Below are 16,250 nucleotides of genomic sequence, written 5' to 3' on the forward strand. Positions count from 1 at the left end.
ACATGGCTGACCACAATTTGAATCCCAGACCTGGTGGCTTGCTTTCTCACTTTCTCTCTCTGGTATAATAACAATAAATGAAAAAAAAATAAATTCTAAAACACACACATACATAGACACACTATATCCTTCTCATTTCAACTAAATGATCTCCAGACAAAGCCTGTTAACTAGTTTCATATTATTTCTGATACAGCACATTAACCCATTTCACATTTGCCTAAATTTATTAGTTCTTTATCACAGAGCTGAACTTTAAAGGAACTGAATGTGGCAAATAAAAACAATACAGGATTACATAATATAGACAAAGAAAGTGAATTATTACAGTAAGTTAAATCTATATTTTTAGCATACAGAGGGAACAAAATCTATTTACTAGCATTGGTTCCATGGACCAGAAAAAGGCAGTGCGTTCACATGTTCATGTATTTTTATAAAATTTATGAAACTAAGATATCTTAGCCAAAACCAGTTAAGACTGCCTTCTTCAGATGAGCTCTGTTTATTAATAGTTTGGATTAGAGTAAACTATACTTACATGGTTCACAGTCACTCTTATCTAGGTTACTGCCTACCTTCTAGGTCTGGAAATGGCTTCCAGGAAAACCATTACCACCCTGATGCAACTCAGTGTCATTTTGACATGAAAGTGTTAGGCCAAAGGTCACATAGCAAGGCATATTATTTCAACTTTAGAAGTATGTAGGTAATGAAGAACAAGTAAGATTTTAAATGTGTGGATTCAAAAGCTAATTTGTAGAAAATTCTCCAAAGTCTTAACAGTTTATACAAGAAACTTGACATAGTTTTTCCCAACTTTGACAAACGAACCTAAAAATTCACATGACATTTACGAATGATAGATGATTAGGAGGGAGCGAAATGAGAAAAGGAAAATGATGAAATAATCCTGGCAGGACCAGGGAGTTAGTGCTGGGAAGTAACAGGAAATGAGATTAGTGAGGTAGAATAGGCCTGAGTTGAGAGAGATCATTAATTTCGCAGATACTAAGTTTGAAATTGCTACTATGAATAAGTGAAAAATATCAGTGACTGTGGTGCATGAAAATAATATTGCAGTAAGATGAATGTAGGGGCAGTGAGTAAGGAATGTGAAATGAAGAAACAAGTTATGGAGATCATTTTTGTAGCATCACAGGACTGTTAATAGGAGAGTGGCGGGACCAGGAGATGGTGTAATGGTTATGTCACTGGACTCCCACGTAGTTGACCATGGTTCAAGTTCTAGACCTGGCAACTTAAAACTCACAGAAAGTGCATATGTGTGTGTGTGTGTGCCCAAAATCATGAGAGGAAATTGGAGAACGGATTGCAGTATGGCCATCCCCACTAGGGGGTGATTTCTCACTTTCTGTCTCTCTGTCTCTCTTGATTACATGTACCCTCTAGCAAACAAACAAACAAACAAAAAACTCCCTTAAAAAAGGGGGGGGGACCAACAGATGGCGTAATGGTTACGTTACTGGACTCCCATGTAGTTGACAGCAGTTCAAGTCCTGGACCCAGTGGCTTAAAACTCATGCTGGACGTGTGTGCATGTATGCACAAAGACCTGAGAGCAGAATGGAGGAGAAGGAATTACAGCATGGCCATTCCCCATAGGGAAGGTGGGGAGGAGTGATTTCTCACTTTCTGTCTCTCTAGCAAGCACGCACGCCTTATAGCAAAAATCTCTCTTAAAAAAGAAACAAAAACAAAACAAAAAACACAAAAACAGAAACAAAAATAAACAAAAAGAAAGGACAGTAGCAAGAAGAACTGGTTTAATCATGAGTTTAAAACTCCCATTTGATCATAAAGCATCAAAAAATGATTTTTTACAAAGCAGTGTTAGGCATACCATAGGACAAAACTGATAGTTATAGAATAAGTTGTAGTTGGTAGCATAAAGAATTAAATGGAAATAAAATCCAATTAAAAATGAGTCTTACCAAATTTCTCATAAAGTTACTGATGGAGAGTCAAATTCCTAGGGAAAAATGTAGAAAGGGTTGGCAAATAGAGAAGGGAAAAATTTTGGTGGTGGCAGAATTTTCATTTTCTTTTTATTTTGATTTTTACAATTAAAAATATTTTAAATTTAAGTACCAGCTACTGAGGGAAACAACAACAGTGTATTGAATCATAAGTTTTGTGTTGAAAAATAATTTACTGGTCTAGAAAGTGAGTGTTCTCCAACTCCTAACATGGTTTATAAGGCTCCCAATAATCTCCTGTCTATTTTTTTTTTTTTTTTTTTTTTTGTCTCATCTAGCTATCTAGCTCTATTCTGTTTCTAGGGTCCAGCTATAACATGTTTTCTCTTAACTCCCGGTTTTTAATTCAAGTTGTATTGAATTATTCTTTTTTTTTTTTTTTTTTGAAAGGTTTTTGCTATAGGAGACTGTCGTCCTCAGGCACTGGTGGTTGCATGTATCATCATCCTTATCGAGTGGACACTAAAACTCTGTGGGATAATTTAAGAATTAAAGAAGAGGAGTCAATTCATGCATTTCACTAATATATTGGGTCATCAGAAAAGTTGTGACTCATTTTTCTGTGTTTTTCTATGTAAAAATGCATCATGACTTTTCTCATGACCCAATTTATATGCATATTTTAAAAAATTTGCTGTAGGATGTTTGTGCCCACCAGAGAGAGAGAGAGAGAGGAGGAGGAAGGAAAGAAAGCATACCCCATGGGAGATGGTCATGTTGCAGTCCCTTCTCTAGTCCTCCTTTAGGATCGGGGCACTCATGCACATACTCCTGGCATGTCTTCCAAGCTGCTGGGTCTATTCAGGATTCAAGCCATGCAGCTGACCCTGTGGGATCCTGATGCCTTAACTGCCACACCACTGGCTGGCCCTTACTGATATATTTTTAAATTCATTCATTTATTTGTTATGATAAAGAGCACATTTGTGCATGCGCTAGAGAGAAAAGCAGCCCCCTTGACAGGGTTTCATCACAGTGTGGTCCCCTTTCCCTGCCCTCCAGCTCCTCAGGACCCAGGTGTTACATGTGCACCCAGTCTGTTTCCAGGCCAGCCCGGGGATCCAAACCCATGACTGCTATGTGACTTCTAGCTCTGGGGGGCACTTACTGCTGCACCACAGTGGCTGGGCCTTACAGTTTTATTTGGTGAAAAGGTTGATGCCCCTTTATCTTTTTAGGTTTTTGCCATAGGGCGCATGCTCTCACTAGAGAGGAGACAGAGGGAAAGTGTGAAATCACCCCCCAGGGAGGATAGCCACACTGTAACCCTTCTCCATTCTCCTCTTGGGATTTTGAGCATGCATACACAAGCACTTGGAGTGAGTTTCAAGCCACCAGGTCTGGGACTCAAACCAGGGTCAACATGTGGGAATCCAGCCGCCTTAGCCAACATGTCACCCTGGCCCTGAAACTCCTAAATTTTTTAGTTACAAATTTTTTATTTTTTTGAGAGTTTTTTTTGCTCTAGGGCATGTGCACTCGCCAGAAAGACAGAGACAGACAAAGAGATAGAAAGCAAGAAATGACCTCTCAGGGAGGATGGCCATGCCTCAACCCCTTCTCCTCCATTCTCCTCTCGGGATCGTGGGCATGCACACACATGTGCCTGGTGTGAGTTTAAGCCACCAGGTCTGGGACTTGAACCACAGTCTACTACATGGGAGTCCAGCGACATAGCCATTATACCAAGTGCTGGTCCCAATAGTTAATTATTCTTAAATATCAGTACTGTGGGCATTTCCCTCTCAAACCTGTCCCACTCCCACTTCTGACAGAAACAATATTCATTAGGGAAGTCTCCCTGTATCCCCTTCATGGGATGCCATGGTAATTTTATTTCCTTTATTATAATTCTTTTATTGTAAGTAATTTTCTGCATAGTTTAATCCTTCCCTATAAGTCTCTGAAAACAGAAACCATTTTATCCTCAGTGCTTAATTCATCAGTATAGGTTTGGTAAATGTTAAATAAATAGATAAATTTCAAAATGAACTGTTTTCAAATTTAAGGAAGCTGCTTGACTCACATGTGTTTTCCTAGGCCAGTTAATAAAGGGTTATTTCACTATGTTTTTAACAGGGAAAAAAGAAAAACAGGTAGGGGGGCTGGCAGGTGGCATGGTGATTAATGTGGCTGGACTTCTACATGGCTGACCACAGTTTGAGCCTGGCAGCTTGCTTTCTCACTTTCCTTCTCTCTGTCTGTGTCTCTCTACTCAACTTCAAAAAAATATATAAATAAATAAAATAATGACAGTGAATAAAATCAAATAAAAAATAATTCTTTTTTTAAGAAAGCATGTAGATTCTGAGAGAATACTACTCACTTCAGCACTAACAATGAAAGAGGGAAATTGCAATTCTGAACCTTTTTAAAGACTTCCCTTAGCTAAGGCAGTACCCAATAATGGTTCCCATATACTTGGACAAGGCTAAGGGCATGGAATAGAGAAAGAGGTAAAACCGGGGACAACTATTACAGAGAGTTAGTAAGTGAACTGCAATGAAGGAAGGGTAGTTTTCTACTTTAAATTTGAACTATCAATAGCTTTCTGTCACCTCTATTGTTTTCTAATGAAACAATACCCTACTTTTTTCTTCTATCAGAAATTTATGGCTTCTGGTTAGATTTTCTCTCCCCCTTTAATTTTTTTTAATTAAATTTTTAAAAAAATTTTTTGCCATAGGTACATATGTTTGCTAGAGAGAGAGAGACAGAGAGAGTGAGAGGGAAAGTGAGAAATCACTCTGTTGGGGCATGGCCATGCCACAGTCTCTTCTCTTTTCTTCAAGATTTTGGGCATGCATACACATGTGCCCGGCATGATTGTCTTAATTTTTTTCTTTTTAAAATTTATTTTATACATTCAACCACTATACATCACTTAGCTTGTAAAGTGATTTTACCCAACATGAACTTTAGACCAGTTCAGTTGAAGATAATATACACATTATCATAAAGGTAATAAACCATTTCTGTGTCCCATAAATGTCTTGCCTCTCTATATTTCTCCCTAATTTCCTTCCTACACTCTTCCTTTCTCCCACACTCCTCCCACATTATCTCCAGTGTCCAAAACTATTTTCCAATGCTTTTATGTCCTCCAATCTTTCAATCTCTACCGTAGAGTGTGGATAGTAGGTATATGTTAAGTGGAGACAATGTCTCTCTTTCATAGCTTGACTTCTTTCACTCAGTAATAAAACTTCCATATACATCCACTTTCTATCAAATGCCAGGGTCTTATTGTAAATAGTATTACATAGAGTATATGTGCCACAATTTTTCAATCCATTCATCTACTCATGGACATTTGGGTTCGTTCCATATCTTAGCAATGGTGAATAGTGCTGCAATAAAAAAATGTGCAAGCACTTTTCTGATGGAGCATTCTCCTGCCCTTTGGGTAGATAACAAGAGTGGAATTGCCGGGTCATATGGTAGTTCCATTTGTAGGTCTTTGAGGAACTTACATATTGTTTTCCACAGTGGCTGGACCAATTTATATTCCCACCAACAGTGTAGGAGAGTTCCTCTTTTACCATAGCCCAGCCAACACTTATCATTTTTTGTATTTTTAATCTTCACCGTTCTGATAGGGGTTAGGTAGTATCTCTCTGTGATCTTGATCTGCTTTTCCTTTATGATAAGGGATGTTGAGCATGTTTTCATACACCTTTCGACTGTTCATATGTCTTCCTAGTAGTTGTCTGTTTGGTTCATTTTCCTGTCTTTTAATTGGGTTAGTCATTTTTTAATATTTTTTGTAAGTTGCTTGAGCTCCCTGTGTATTCTGGTTGTCAGTCCATTAATTGAGGCATAGCTTACAAAAATATTCTCCCATTCCAAGGGTTGTCAATTCACATCAATTACTGTGTCTTTTGCTTTAATTTGCAGAAACTTCTTAATCTGATGTAATCCCACTTGTCTATTTTTTGGAATTATTGCCTGTGCTTTGGGGGTCTATTTTAAGAAGACTTAAAGTCTATCCTATTGTCTCCCAGAGTTTCCCTAGTGTTTTCCACTGGTAGTTTTATAGTTTCAGATCTTAGGTTTAGAATCTTTGATCCATTTTGAGTTGATTTTTATTAATGGTGAAAGATGGGGGTCAAGTTTCATCTTTCTGCAGGTGGATTTCCAGTTCATCCAGCACCATTTGCTAAAGAAGTTTTCCTTTTCCTACTGGATTGACTAGTACTTTTTGTCAAAGGAGTTTGGGGGTTTATTTCTGGGGTCTCTATTCTGTTCCATTGGTCTACCTGTCTGTTTTTGTACCAATACCATGCTGTTTTGATTATCACAGCTTTATAATATATTTTGGCACCAGGAAGTGATGTGCTGCTCACTCTACTCTTCTTATGCAGGATTGCTTTGACAATTCAGGGTCTTTTATGATTCCAGACAAATTCTATGGTTATCTCTTCTAAATCTGTGAAGACTGTCTCTGGTAATTTGATTGGAATTGCATTAAATATGTAGATTAATTTGGGTAGAATTATCACTTTGATATTAATTCTTCCAATCCATAAACATGCATGTCCTTTCACTTTTTTGTTTCTTTTTCAGTATCTTTTTGTAGATTTTCAAAGCTTTACTTGTAAAGCTCTTTGACTTCCTTAGTTAGGTTTATCCCTAGGTATCTTATACATTCAATCTTTGAAAAGGTTCCATGTAGGAGGAGAAAAATGTGTATTTTGTGGGTTTTGGGTGGAAAGTTCTATAGATGTCTGTCAAGTCATTTAATTTATGGTATTGTTTAGGTCCTATATCTTTTTGCTGATTTTTTTTGTGTAGTTATCTGTCTAAAGGATATAATGGAGTGTTGAGATCCCCAACCATTAGAGTGTTGCAACCTATCTCTCCTTTTAAACCTAAGAGTCTTTCACATATTTGGATGCTCCTTAGTTGGGTGCATGGATATTTATAAGCATTATTCTTCTTGATAAATTAGTCCTTTTACTACCATTTAATGCCCTTCTTTGTCTCTTCTTACAGTTTTTGTCTTTAAACACTTTTTGTCTGAAATCAGTATTATAACTCCAGCCCTTTTTGATTTCTGTTTTCTGTTTGCATGGAATACCTTTTTCCAGCCCTTCACTTTTAGTCTATATATGTCTTTAACCATGAGGTGCATTTGTTGTAGGCAACAGATAGAGTTTCTGTTTTTGTTTGTTTATTTGTTTGTTTTTTCTTTTCATCCAGTCTGTGTCTCTTGATTGGAGAATTTAATCCATTAACATTCAACGTTATTATTACTATTTCTGGACTTGTTCCTATCATTAAGTTGGCCATTTTCTTGGTTGTTTTTTGTTCTCTCATTTCTGTCCGTCTGACTTTAGTTTTCCTGGTATAGCACTCCCTTCAGAACTTCTTCAAGAGGTGGCCTGGAGTTGGTAAATTCTTTCAGGTTTTGTTTATCTGAAAATGTTTTAATTTTTTTTGGATAGGTTTTTGCTACAGGGAGCGTGCTCTCGCCAGAAAGACAGAGAGAGTCAGAGAGACAGAAAGTGAGAAATCAGCCCCCCAGGAGGGATGACCACGCTGCAACCCCTTCTCCTCCTTTCTCCTCTCGGAATCTTGGGCACACACACACACGTGCCTGGCGTGAGTTTTAAGCCACCGGGTCTGGGACTTGAACCATGGTTTACTACATGGGAGTCCAAAGACATAGCCATTACGCTAACTGCTGGTCCATATATTTTCTTCCAATATAAAGGATAATCTTGCTGAGTATAGTAATCATGGTTGAAATTGTTTTTCATTTAATACTTTGAATATATTTCCCCATTCTTCCCTTGCCTACATTGTTTCCAGTGAGAAGTTCTTTGTTAGCCTGATGAATAATCTTTGTAAGTAACTTGACGTTTCTCTCTTGCCAATTTTTGTATCTTGTCTTTGTAGTTTTTGGCAATCTGGCAATGATGTGCCTTGGAGAGGATCTTCCTGGGTTGATTCTATTTGGGGTCCATTGTATTTCTTGTATATTTGAATGCCTCTTTAGGTTTGGAAAGTTTTATTCCAGGATTTCATGGAATAGATTATCAATGATCTTATTATTTTCTTCACTTTCTGGAATACCAATTATTTGGATGTTTGGGGACTTAATGGTATCTAGTATTTCTTGTATATTAGTCCTCATTTTTCTTGGTTACTTTCGCAGCAGTTTTTGTTATTTTTTTCTAGGTCAGAAGTTTTGTCTTCTACATCTGAGATTCAATCTTCTGGATAATCTAATCTGTTTTTAATAGTTTGGACAGAGGTTTTGATTTCCTCTATTACAACTTTCACCTCTAACAATTCTGTTTGATTCTTTTTTATGGTGTCTATTGCTTCTTTCAAGTCATGGAAAGACTTCCTCATCTCCTGGAGCTCATTGTCTCTTTTCTCTTGCAAATCATTTAGTTTTGTCACAATAAATATTCTCAATTGTTCATCTGACATTTCCACAAGTTCCATTGTTTTATCTGTGGACGATAAGGAATTAATGTTTTCCCTTGAGGGAGAGATATTCTTGGTTACTCTTATTTCTTGTGCTTCTGCAATGGTTTCTGGTCATCTGGTGTATTATACATTGCTTCCTAAATTCTTCAAGTTAATTCTGAGTGTTCAAAGGCTTGTAGGATGAAGTGATTGTGGATTTCTCCCTCCCAGATGCTCACCTAGCAACCTAGACAGTTATTGCTGGACCTAGATAATTTAAAGCCCTCCTACTTTCTAGACAATAGGTGCACCTGGGGCTGAGCTGATGAGCTTCAATTGAGAAAAACAGAAGAGATTGTGTGGCTTTAGGAAACGCTGAAGTCTGAGAATTCAGAGGCATATGGCAGGGGATGAACCATGGTCCCTGCAGCTCAGCCTCCCTGCTGCACACAGCTCACTGTGCAGCCAGGCCCGTCACTAGGGCAGATGTCTCTATAGTGCAGGGAGTTGGGAAAGGAGGGATTCTCCAACTTCCAATTAACACATTTCCCAGCATGATTTTCAAGCCACCAGGTATAGGACTCAAAACGTGGTTGACCATGTGATAGTCTAGCACCTTAGTCACCATGCTACGTGCTGACTCCAACTTTCTCTCTCTTAAATGTGTGTGTGTGTGTGTGTGTGTGTGTGTGTGTTTAAGTTTATTTATTTCTTCCGTGAAGAAAGACAGTATTCCCAACAAAGTATGGATGCCACGATCCACCCCCAGCCTCAGTCAGTGATGGATAATGGACACATGTGTGCTTTGTTTACTTAAGAGAGGTCTCTGGACTGGGAACTTTCCCATGTAGGTCATTCTTGCAGAACATAACATTTTACCACTGTGCCATCACCGGGACCTTAGACTTTCCCTCTTTTAATTGATAACTATAGAACAAATCTGAACCCAAACTCATAGCTTTCTCTTTATATGCATATCTCTCTCTATTTTAATAATAAAATTTATTGAGGCCAGCAGGCCGTATGGTGGTTAAGGCACTGGACTCCAACATGACTGACTGTGGTTTGAATCCTGAACATGGTGGTCTGCTTGTTCACTTTCTCTCTCTCTCTCTCTCTCTCTCTCTCTCTCTGTATGTGTGTCTCTCTCTGGTGAGCACAGCTCTTTATATGCATATCTCTCTCTATTTTAATAATAAAATTTATTGAGGCCAGCAGGCCGTATGGTGGTTAAGGCACTGGACTCCAACATGACTGACTGTGGTTTGAATCCTGAACATGGTGGTCTGCTTGTTCACTTTCTCTCTCTCTCTCTCTCTCTCTCTCTCTCTCTGTATGTGTGTCTCTCTCTGGTGAGCACAGATACACTATAGCAAATTAAAAATAATAATAATTGGGACTAGCAGATGGAATAATGGTTATGTCACTGGATTCCAGCATAGTTGACCGCAGTTTGAGTCCCAGACCCAGTGGCTTAAAACTCACAATGGGTGTGTATGCATGCTCAAAATCCCAAGAGAAAAATCGAGAAGGAATTGCAGATTGTCCATACTCCCAGGGAGTGATTCTTGCTTTCTGTCCCTCCAGTGAGCACACGTGCCCTACAACAAAAATCTCTCTAAAAACCCCCAAAATAATAAAAGTAAAATTAAATAAATAATTCTTTTAAAAATAGACTTTTCTTTTGGAGCAGTATTTTTTTTTCTTTCTTTTTTTTTCAGAAAATTGAACAGATAGTAAAAAGAGTTCCCATATACTCCTTTTGTAGTTTCTCTATCGTTTCTTTTTTAAAATGTATTTTCCATAGGGCACATGAGCTCACTGCCGAGATGTAGACAGTGACAGGAAAGTGAGAAATCACCCCTCTAGAGGGTATGGGTGGAAAGCCACACCACAATCTCTTCTTCTCCATTCTCCTCCTGGGATTTTAGGCACACATACACATGTGCCCAGTGTGATTTTCAAGCCACCAGGTCTGGGACTCAAACTGCAGTTGGCCATGTGAGGTCCAGCACCTCAATTACCATGCCACATGCTTGTCTGATTTCCCTATTTACATATGTGTGTCAAATTTGTTTTAACTGATGAGATATTGATACATTATTATTAAAGTTATAATATAATAGAACACTGGAGAAGATAGCTTTACATTATAGTTCATTCAATAGATAAGGATAAATTTGGCAAATATAAACCAGTGTCAAAAGTTAAACCTGTATTTATTGTGTTTGTTTTTTGTCTAAGTCTGTTTGGTAAGAATGGCAAGAAGTTCCTCCTAATACTGAGAAATGTGTTCCAGGAATTGTTTATTTCTATGCCCATGACATAGAAAACCACATTTGTTAGCATGACTATAAGACAGTGTCATTCATTTATGGTCTTAAACTTGTGTGACACTGCAGAGTGATTCTTACCTTTATGTAAAGCTAAATGTCTTACATTAATTAGATATGCAATATGTTTAATAATTTATTGAGTTAAATAATAGTTTAATACTTAGTAATTCATTATGATCTTACTGATCTGGCTTTTGCTAATTCAACCAATATAAAAGACTTGTGCACATTTCCTTAAAACCAGGAATGTAGTGAAAGATATTTTTTCTTTGTGAAATATGTGTTTTTAAAAAAGTTGATTTAATAATTTTTTTTTTTTTTTGTCATAGGAGATGTGAACTTCCTAGAGAGAGACAGAGAAAGGGAAAGTAAGAAAGCACACCCTCCCCCAGAGGGTACAATCTCTTCTCCATTTTCCTCCTGGGATTCTGGGCAAGCACACACACATACCCAGTGTCATTTTGAAGCCATCAGGTCTGGGACTTGAACCATGGTCAGTCATGTGGGAATCCAGCTCTTTACACCACCTGCTGCCCCTCCCCCCAATTAACTTTAAAAACCAATGCTTTTTTCTGAAATTTCCACACTAATAGAGTTGACTATTCCATCCGTGATCTACCTATATGAATTTAGCATTTCAGTTTAGGAAGAAAACACAATCCTGTCTAACCTGCCATGCATGTATATTCTTTTAAAATAAAATCTTTTACCCTTTATATTAATAAAATTCTTTTTTTCACTGAAAAGCTATCTGAAAAACATTCCTTATCATATATAGAACAGAGAGAGACAGTAAAATAAGAACAAATTTTAAAATATTCAAAGGAACAACAGGAGGAATCACACTCATCCCTTCTTTGAAAGAAAAAAAAGATAATTCAAGTAGGAAGAAAATGTAACATATGCTTAAGCAATAATATTTATGACTTAGGTCAACTTCTCTAGACACTAGGATGAAAAGGAAATAAACAGTGTGTTATGCTTTTGAAACAAGATGGGAAGATTATAAAAGACTTCAGAAATCCCACTTTAGGTCAAACAGATTCTGGTTTAGTTGCATTGAGTTCTTTGGGGTGATAAAAAGATTCATAGACTGTGATCTTGCATGAAATTTTGGAGAAATGTTTCAGTATATTAAAAATAAATTTAGGGGCCAGCAGGTGATGTAGTGGTTACGGTGGTGGGTTCCCACATGGCCCACTGGTTAGATGGTGATTTCTCACTTTCCCTCTCACTGTCTCTCTGTCTCTTTCTGGTGAGCACACATGCCCTATGCTGAAATCTTAAAAAATAATAAATTTAACTTTTGCATTAAGGTTTTCCTTAGTGCTTTTCAGAAACTTATTTCTAAAGGTACTGCTAAAGCTGGTAGTTTCAGGGGACCAGCAGGTGGTGTGGTGGTTAAGGTGCTGGACATTCCCACATGGCCGACCAGGGTTTAAGTCCTGAATCTGGTGGCTTGCTTTCTCACTTCCTCTCTCTCTCTCTCTCATTATCACCCTCTGTCTCTCTCTGCTCAAACTGAAAAATAAATGAATGAATAAATAAAATAAATAATTATTTTTTAAAAAAGCTGGTAGTTTCATAGTTGACTACTGTGGAAATGGTTATACTCTTTCACTCTGAAGGAGAGGTAAGTTACAATATGACAAACATTGGGATAGTATATCATTTATAAAATTCTCAATATGTCTTATTGCACAAAATACTTACACTCATCACTTTTACCATAAATCAACACAAATAAATGCATTGTAATACCTTATATCTAAATTTGACAAAGTAGCAATGACAAAACAAGTGAAAAACTCTTACCACTTGGCAACACCACTACTGGCTCTGTAAACCTTTGTTCATCTGTTGATGGTAGGTTTAGGGAAATGATTAACACCATGCCCAGACTGGTTCCAACAAACAAACAAGGAGAGATGGAAGAGTCATTTTTCCGTGCAAATGATTCCATGAAGTATAGTGCTGTAATTGCTTCTTTAGAATCTTTGTCAATACTGGAGATGCTAGAGCTTCTAGAACGATTATAGGAATTTTCTCGATTTTCTATGGAAATTAAAAACAGTAGAAAGGTTAGTGTTTTCTACAATAAATAAAGTCATATTTAATACAGTCATGTGCTGCATAACAATATTATGATCAACCAACTGCATTTATGATGGTGGAGCAATAGGCTATGCCAACTAGCCTAAGTGTGCAGTAGGGCTACACAGTGCATCTTTATGTAACTGTACTCTATGATGTGTGCATGACAGAATCTTCTGGTGACAAGTTTTGCATTAAATGATCATGACTATACATGGAAACCAAAATTATGAGGGGAAGTAAAATTCCATTCTTTGTTAATTGTCTTGGAAGGCAGCTTATCCAGGTCACCAGCTTACTTTAAAGGAGAAACTGAAGTTCAGAAGCTAAATCATAAACTTGGGCAGTGCTAAAACTACAACTTGAATCTCTTGATTTTAGCTATTTTTTTTCTCTCTACATTACCTCACAAATTAATTAAAATAATCTGACCTGGAAAAATAGTATTTAGTCTAAATAGTCAAGGTTACAATAATTTCTAATACCACTCTTACTATATAGCCCTCCTCTCAATTGTTGGAAGTATTAGTAACTACTTCTTAGAAATTCCCACCTAATGATAACATTGTAATTATTTGAAAAGTAAGAACTTTTCTGAATCACAGATATTCTGTAGTAAATATACTCTATATCTTGGGTATTTATGGTAGTAAAAATTAAAGTTTTTACCAAGGCCAAAATGTAAATATCTCTCTATGCAAGTTGCAAATCACCTACCTTGAATCTAAATCCAGTTTTAACTTTACCTAGGACCAAATAAGGAGCCATAGACTATATGTCATCCTGTTAACAGTGGTAATTTTTCTGAGAGTTTAGGTTGCTTTAACCCACTTTAAGGAAATAGTATAGTTTCAGATCTTCTTGTTCATCAACTCTTACACATATATACACTTCAAGCAACATATACTCACCCATCTCAATGAATTATTAGTAATGTTGTATTATTCTTATTATCACTCCAGAATACAAATTCATCTTATTTTTCTTGAACTGCCATCACCCTTTACACACTGAAGATCCCATCCCTCTTGGCAACCCAACCTTCCTAATTAGTGGGCCTTTTACATGCCACATTCTCCCCACCCAAGCCCAAGGATACCAGTCTTCACTTCAACATCTGCTGTTGTTACTGTTGCTGGTGATCAATGCCTCTTTAATTGGAAGGGCCTTCACATATTGTATTCACCCCTAGTGAAACTGCAGGACATTGGCCTGGGAGCCTCTGTTGCCCTACCAACCCTACCCTCTTGACTGGTGAGCACCAATTGAGACCTGAGAATATCAGCTTAAGTGCTGTGTTTATGCTGCCAGTGACTGTCCACTTAGACTGGCATAATCTTTGCATGTCATGCACATCTCACCTAGAGCCTGAAGGTACCCTAGCCCAAGCACCTGCTACTGCCATTCTGGTTGACTATTCTGTACCTTTGACCCTATTTCCTGTGTGTGCCTCATCTAGAGCCTGCAAACATTAACTGAGTACTGCAGTAGCCATTGCCAGTGACTCCGCCCCCTCAACTAATGAGGTCTTTGTGTACTTTACACACTTACCCATGGCCTAAGGACATTGACTTGGGTTCTGCCACTGACTGTAACTTCACAATCTCCTCATCCTGCAGCACCTCCATTTTCCACCTAACCCAGAACCTGAGCCATCAGCCCCTTGGAAACCATGTCCCCAGCAAAGCAGTGTCATTGCCTCCACAAACACTAGGCAGTCTAGCCCACTGAAAAAATTGGGAGACTCTATTGATGTTGAGACTATACTTCTGTACCAAGCCAGAACCAAAGCCAAAATATCTCCACTCAAGGAACACTACTGGACACATCTGCAGAAAAAAAGGCTTTCCCTATGAATACTCCATAAAATTTGAGTATGTGACTGTTCACCAGATGTACAGATATGAATGTAGGAATACAAGAAGGAGGAACAAAAACACACAAAAAAACAAAACAAAAATGAAACCACGGATGTACAGATATGAATGTAGGAATACAAGAAAGAGGAAAAAAAAACACACAAAAAAAACAAAACAAAAATGAAACCACAACTCCTCCAAAGGAATACAGTAATTCTTCAATAAGAACTTAAAGAAAAGACAAGTTATGAAATGCCTGAAAATTTTAAAATAATAATTCAAGGAAACTTGACAATAAGCAAGACAATACAGATAAATTCAATTAAATTGGAGGAAAAATTCAGGATATGAATAAGTAATTCAACAAAGAAATAGATATCATAAAAAAGAACCAAATCATAATCTTAGAGCTGAAGAAGTAAATAAATAAATAAAAATACAACTAAGAGCTTCAACAACAGACTAGATCAAGGAGATGAAAGAATTTCTAAAATTAAAGACAAGCCTTTTGAAAAATGCAGACCCTCCCCCCTCCAAGAAGAAGAAGAAGAAGAAGAAGAAGAAGAAGAAGAAAAAGAAGAAGAAGAAGGAAATCTGTGATACCTATAAGGCACTATTAAGTGAACACATATTTGTATTATGGTAATTGCAGAGGAAGAATAAATGGGAGGACATAAAAGCATTAAAATTATTATGGATACTAGAGACAAAGTGGAAGGAGAGTGTTGAAGCGGAAGAGTGCAGGAAAGAAAATTTAGGAAAAAAATAGAGAGGTAAGATATTTGTGGGACACAGATATGGTTTATTATCTGTTGTTGAGGATGTGTATAGTGTTCTCAACTGGGATGAAGTGTATATCCAAAGTCTCTTTACAATCTAAATGATATATAGCAATTGAATGTATAAATAATAATAACTACATAAAAAAGAATAAATGGGAAAATGCACAGAAAAACTTATCTAATGAAATAATAGTGAAAAATGTTCTAAGTCTTGGGAGAAATAGGGATAAGCAGAGTCAGGGAAATTAAATGTCCCCAAATAAATTCAACTCCAAAAGATCCTCTCTGAAGTACATCATAGTCAAATTGTTAAAAGTCAAAGACAATGAGATAATCCTAAAAATAGCAAGTTAAATGTGCCAAGTCACATGTAAGAAAATTGCCATTATACTAACATCAGATTTTTCAGCAGCAACCTTATAATCTAGGAGAGGCTGGGATAATATAATATAATATAGTACTAAAAGGGAACACACACACACACACACACACACACACACACATACACAAACTGATAGCCAAGAACACTATACCCAGTAAAGCAGCCCTTCAGAAATAAAGGAGAAATAAAGTCTTTCACAGACAAGCAAAATATTAGAGAACTCATCAAACTACTAGGCAAGCTTCACAAGAAATATTTAGTGAGGCTGACCTACAGTCTAGTGATTAAGGGAAGTTGGATCCCACGTGGCTAACCACCTTGAGAAACACTCCAGGTGTGTCTGTTATGTATGCCAAATCCTGATAGAATGGCAAAAT

The 16,250-nt window shown here is 37.2% G+C and overlaps 1 protein-coding gene across 2 annotated transcripts in view; it reads right to left on the bottom strand.

Annotated features, from left to right (window-relative positions):
• STXBP5L (syntaxin binding protein 5L) overlaps nt 1-16,250 on the bottom strand; it is a 376,137-nt gene that overhangs the window by 36,694 nt on the left and 323,193 nt on the right. For both annotated transcript variants that reach the window (XM_006146699.2, XM_006146698.2), the window contains one exon: nt 12,572-12,811. In XM_006146699.2, the coding sequence (XP_006146761.1) occupies nt 12,572-12,811 (240 nt within the window). The remainder of the gene's footprint in view (nt 1-12,571; nt 12,812-16,250) is intronic.

This window comes from Tupaia chinensis, unplaced genomic scaffold (genome assembly GCF_000334495.1).
Source record: "Tupaia chinensis unplaced genomic scaffold, TupChi_1.0 Scaffold000185_1, whole genome shotgun sequence".
In the NCBI taxonomy this organism is placed as follows: domain Eukaryota; kingdom Metazoa; phylum Chordata; class Mammalia; order Scandentia; family Tupaiidae; genus Tupaia; species Tupaia belangeri.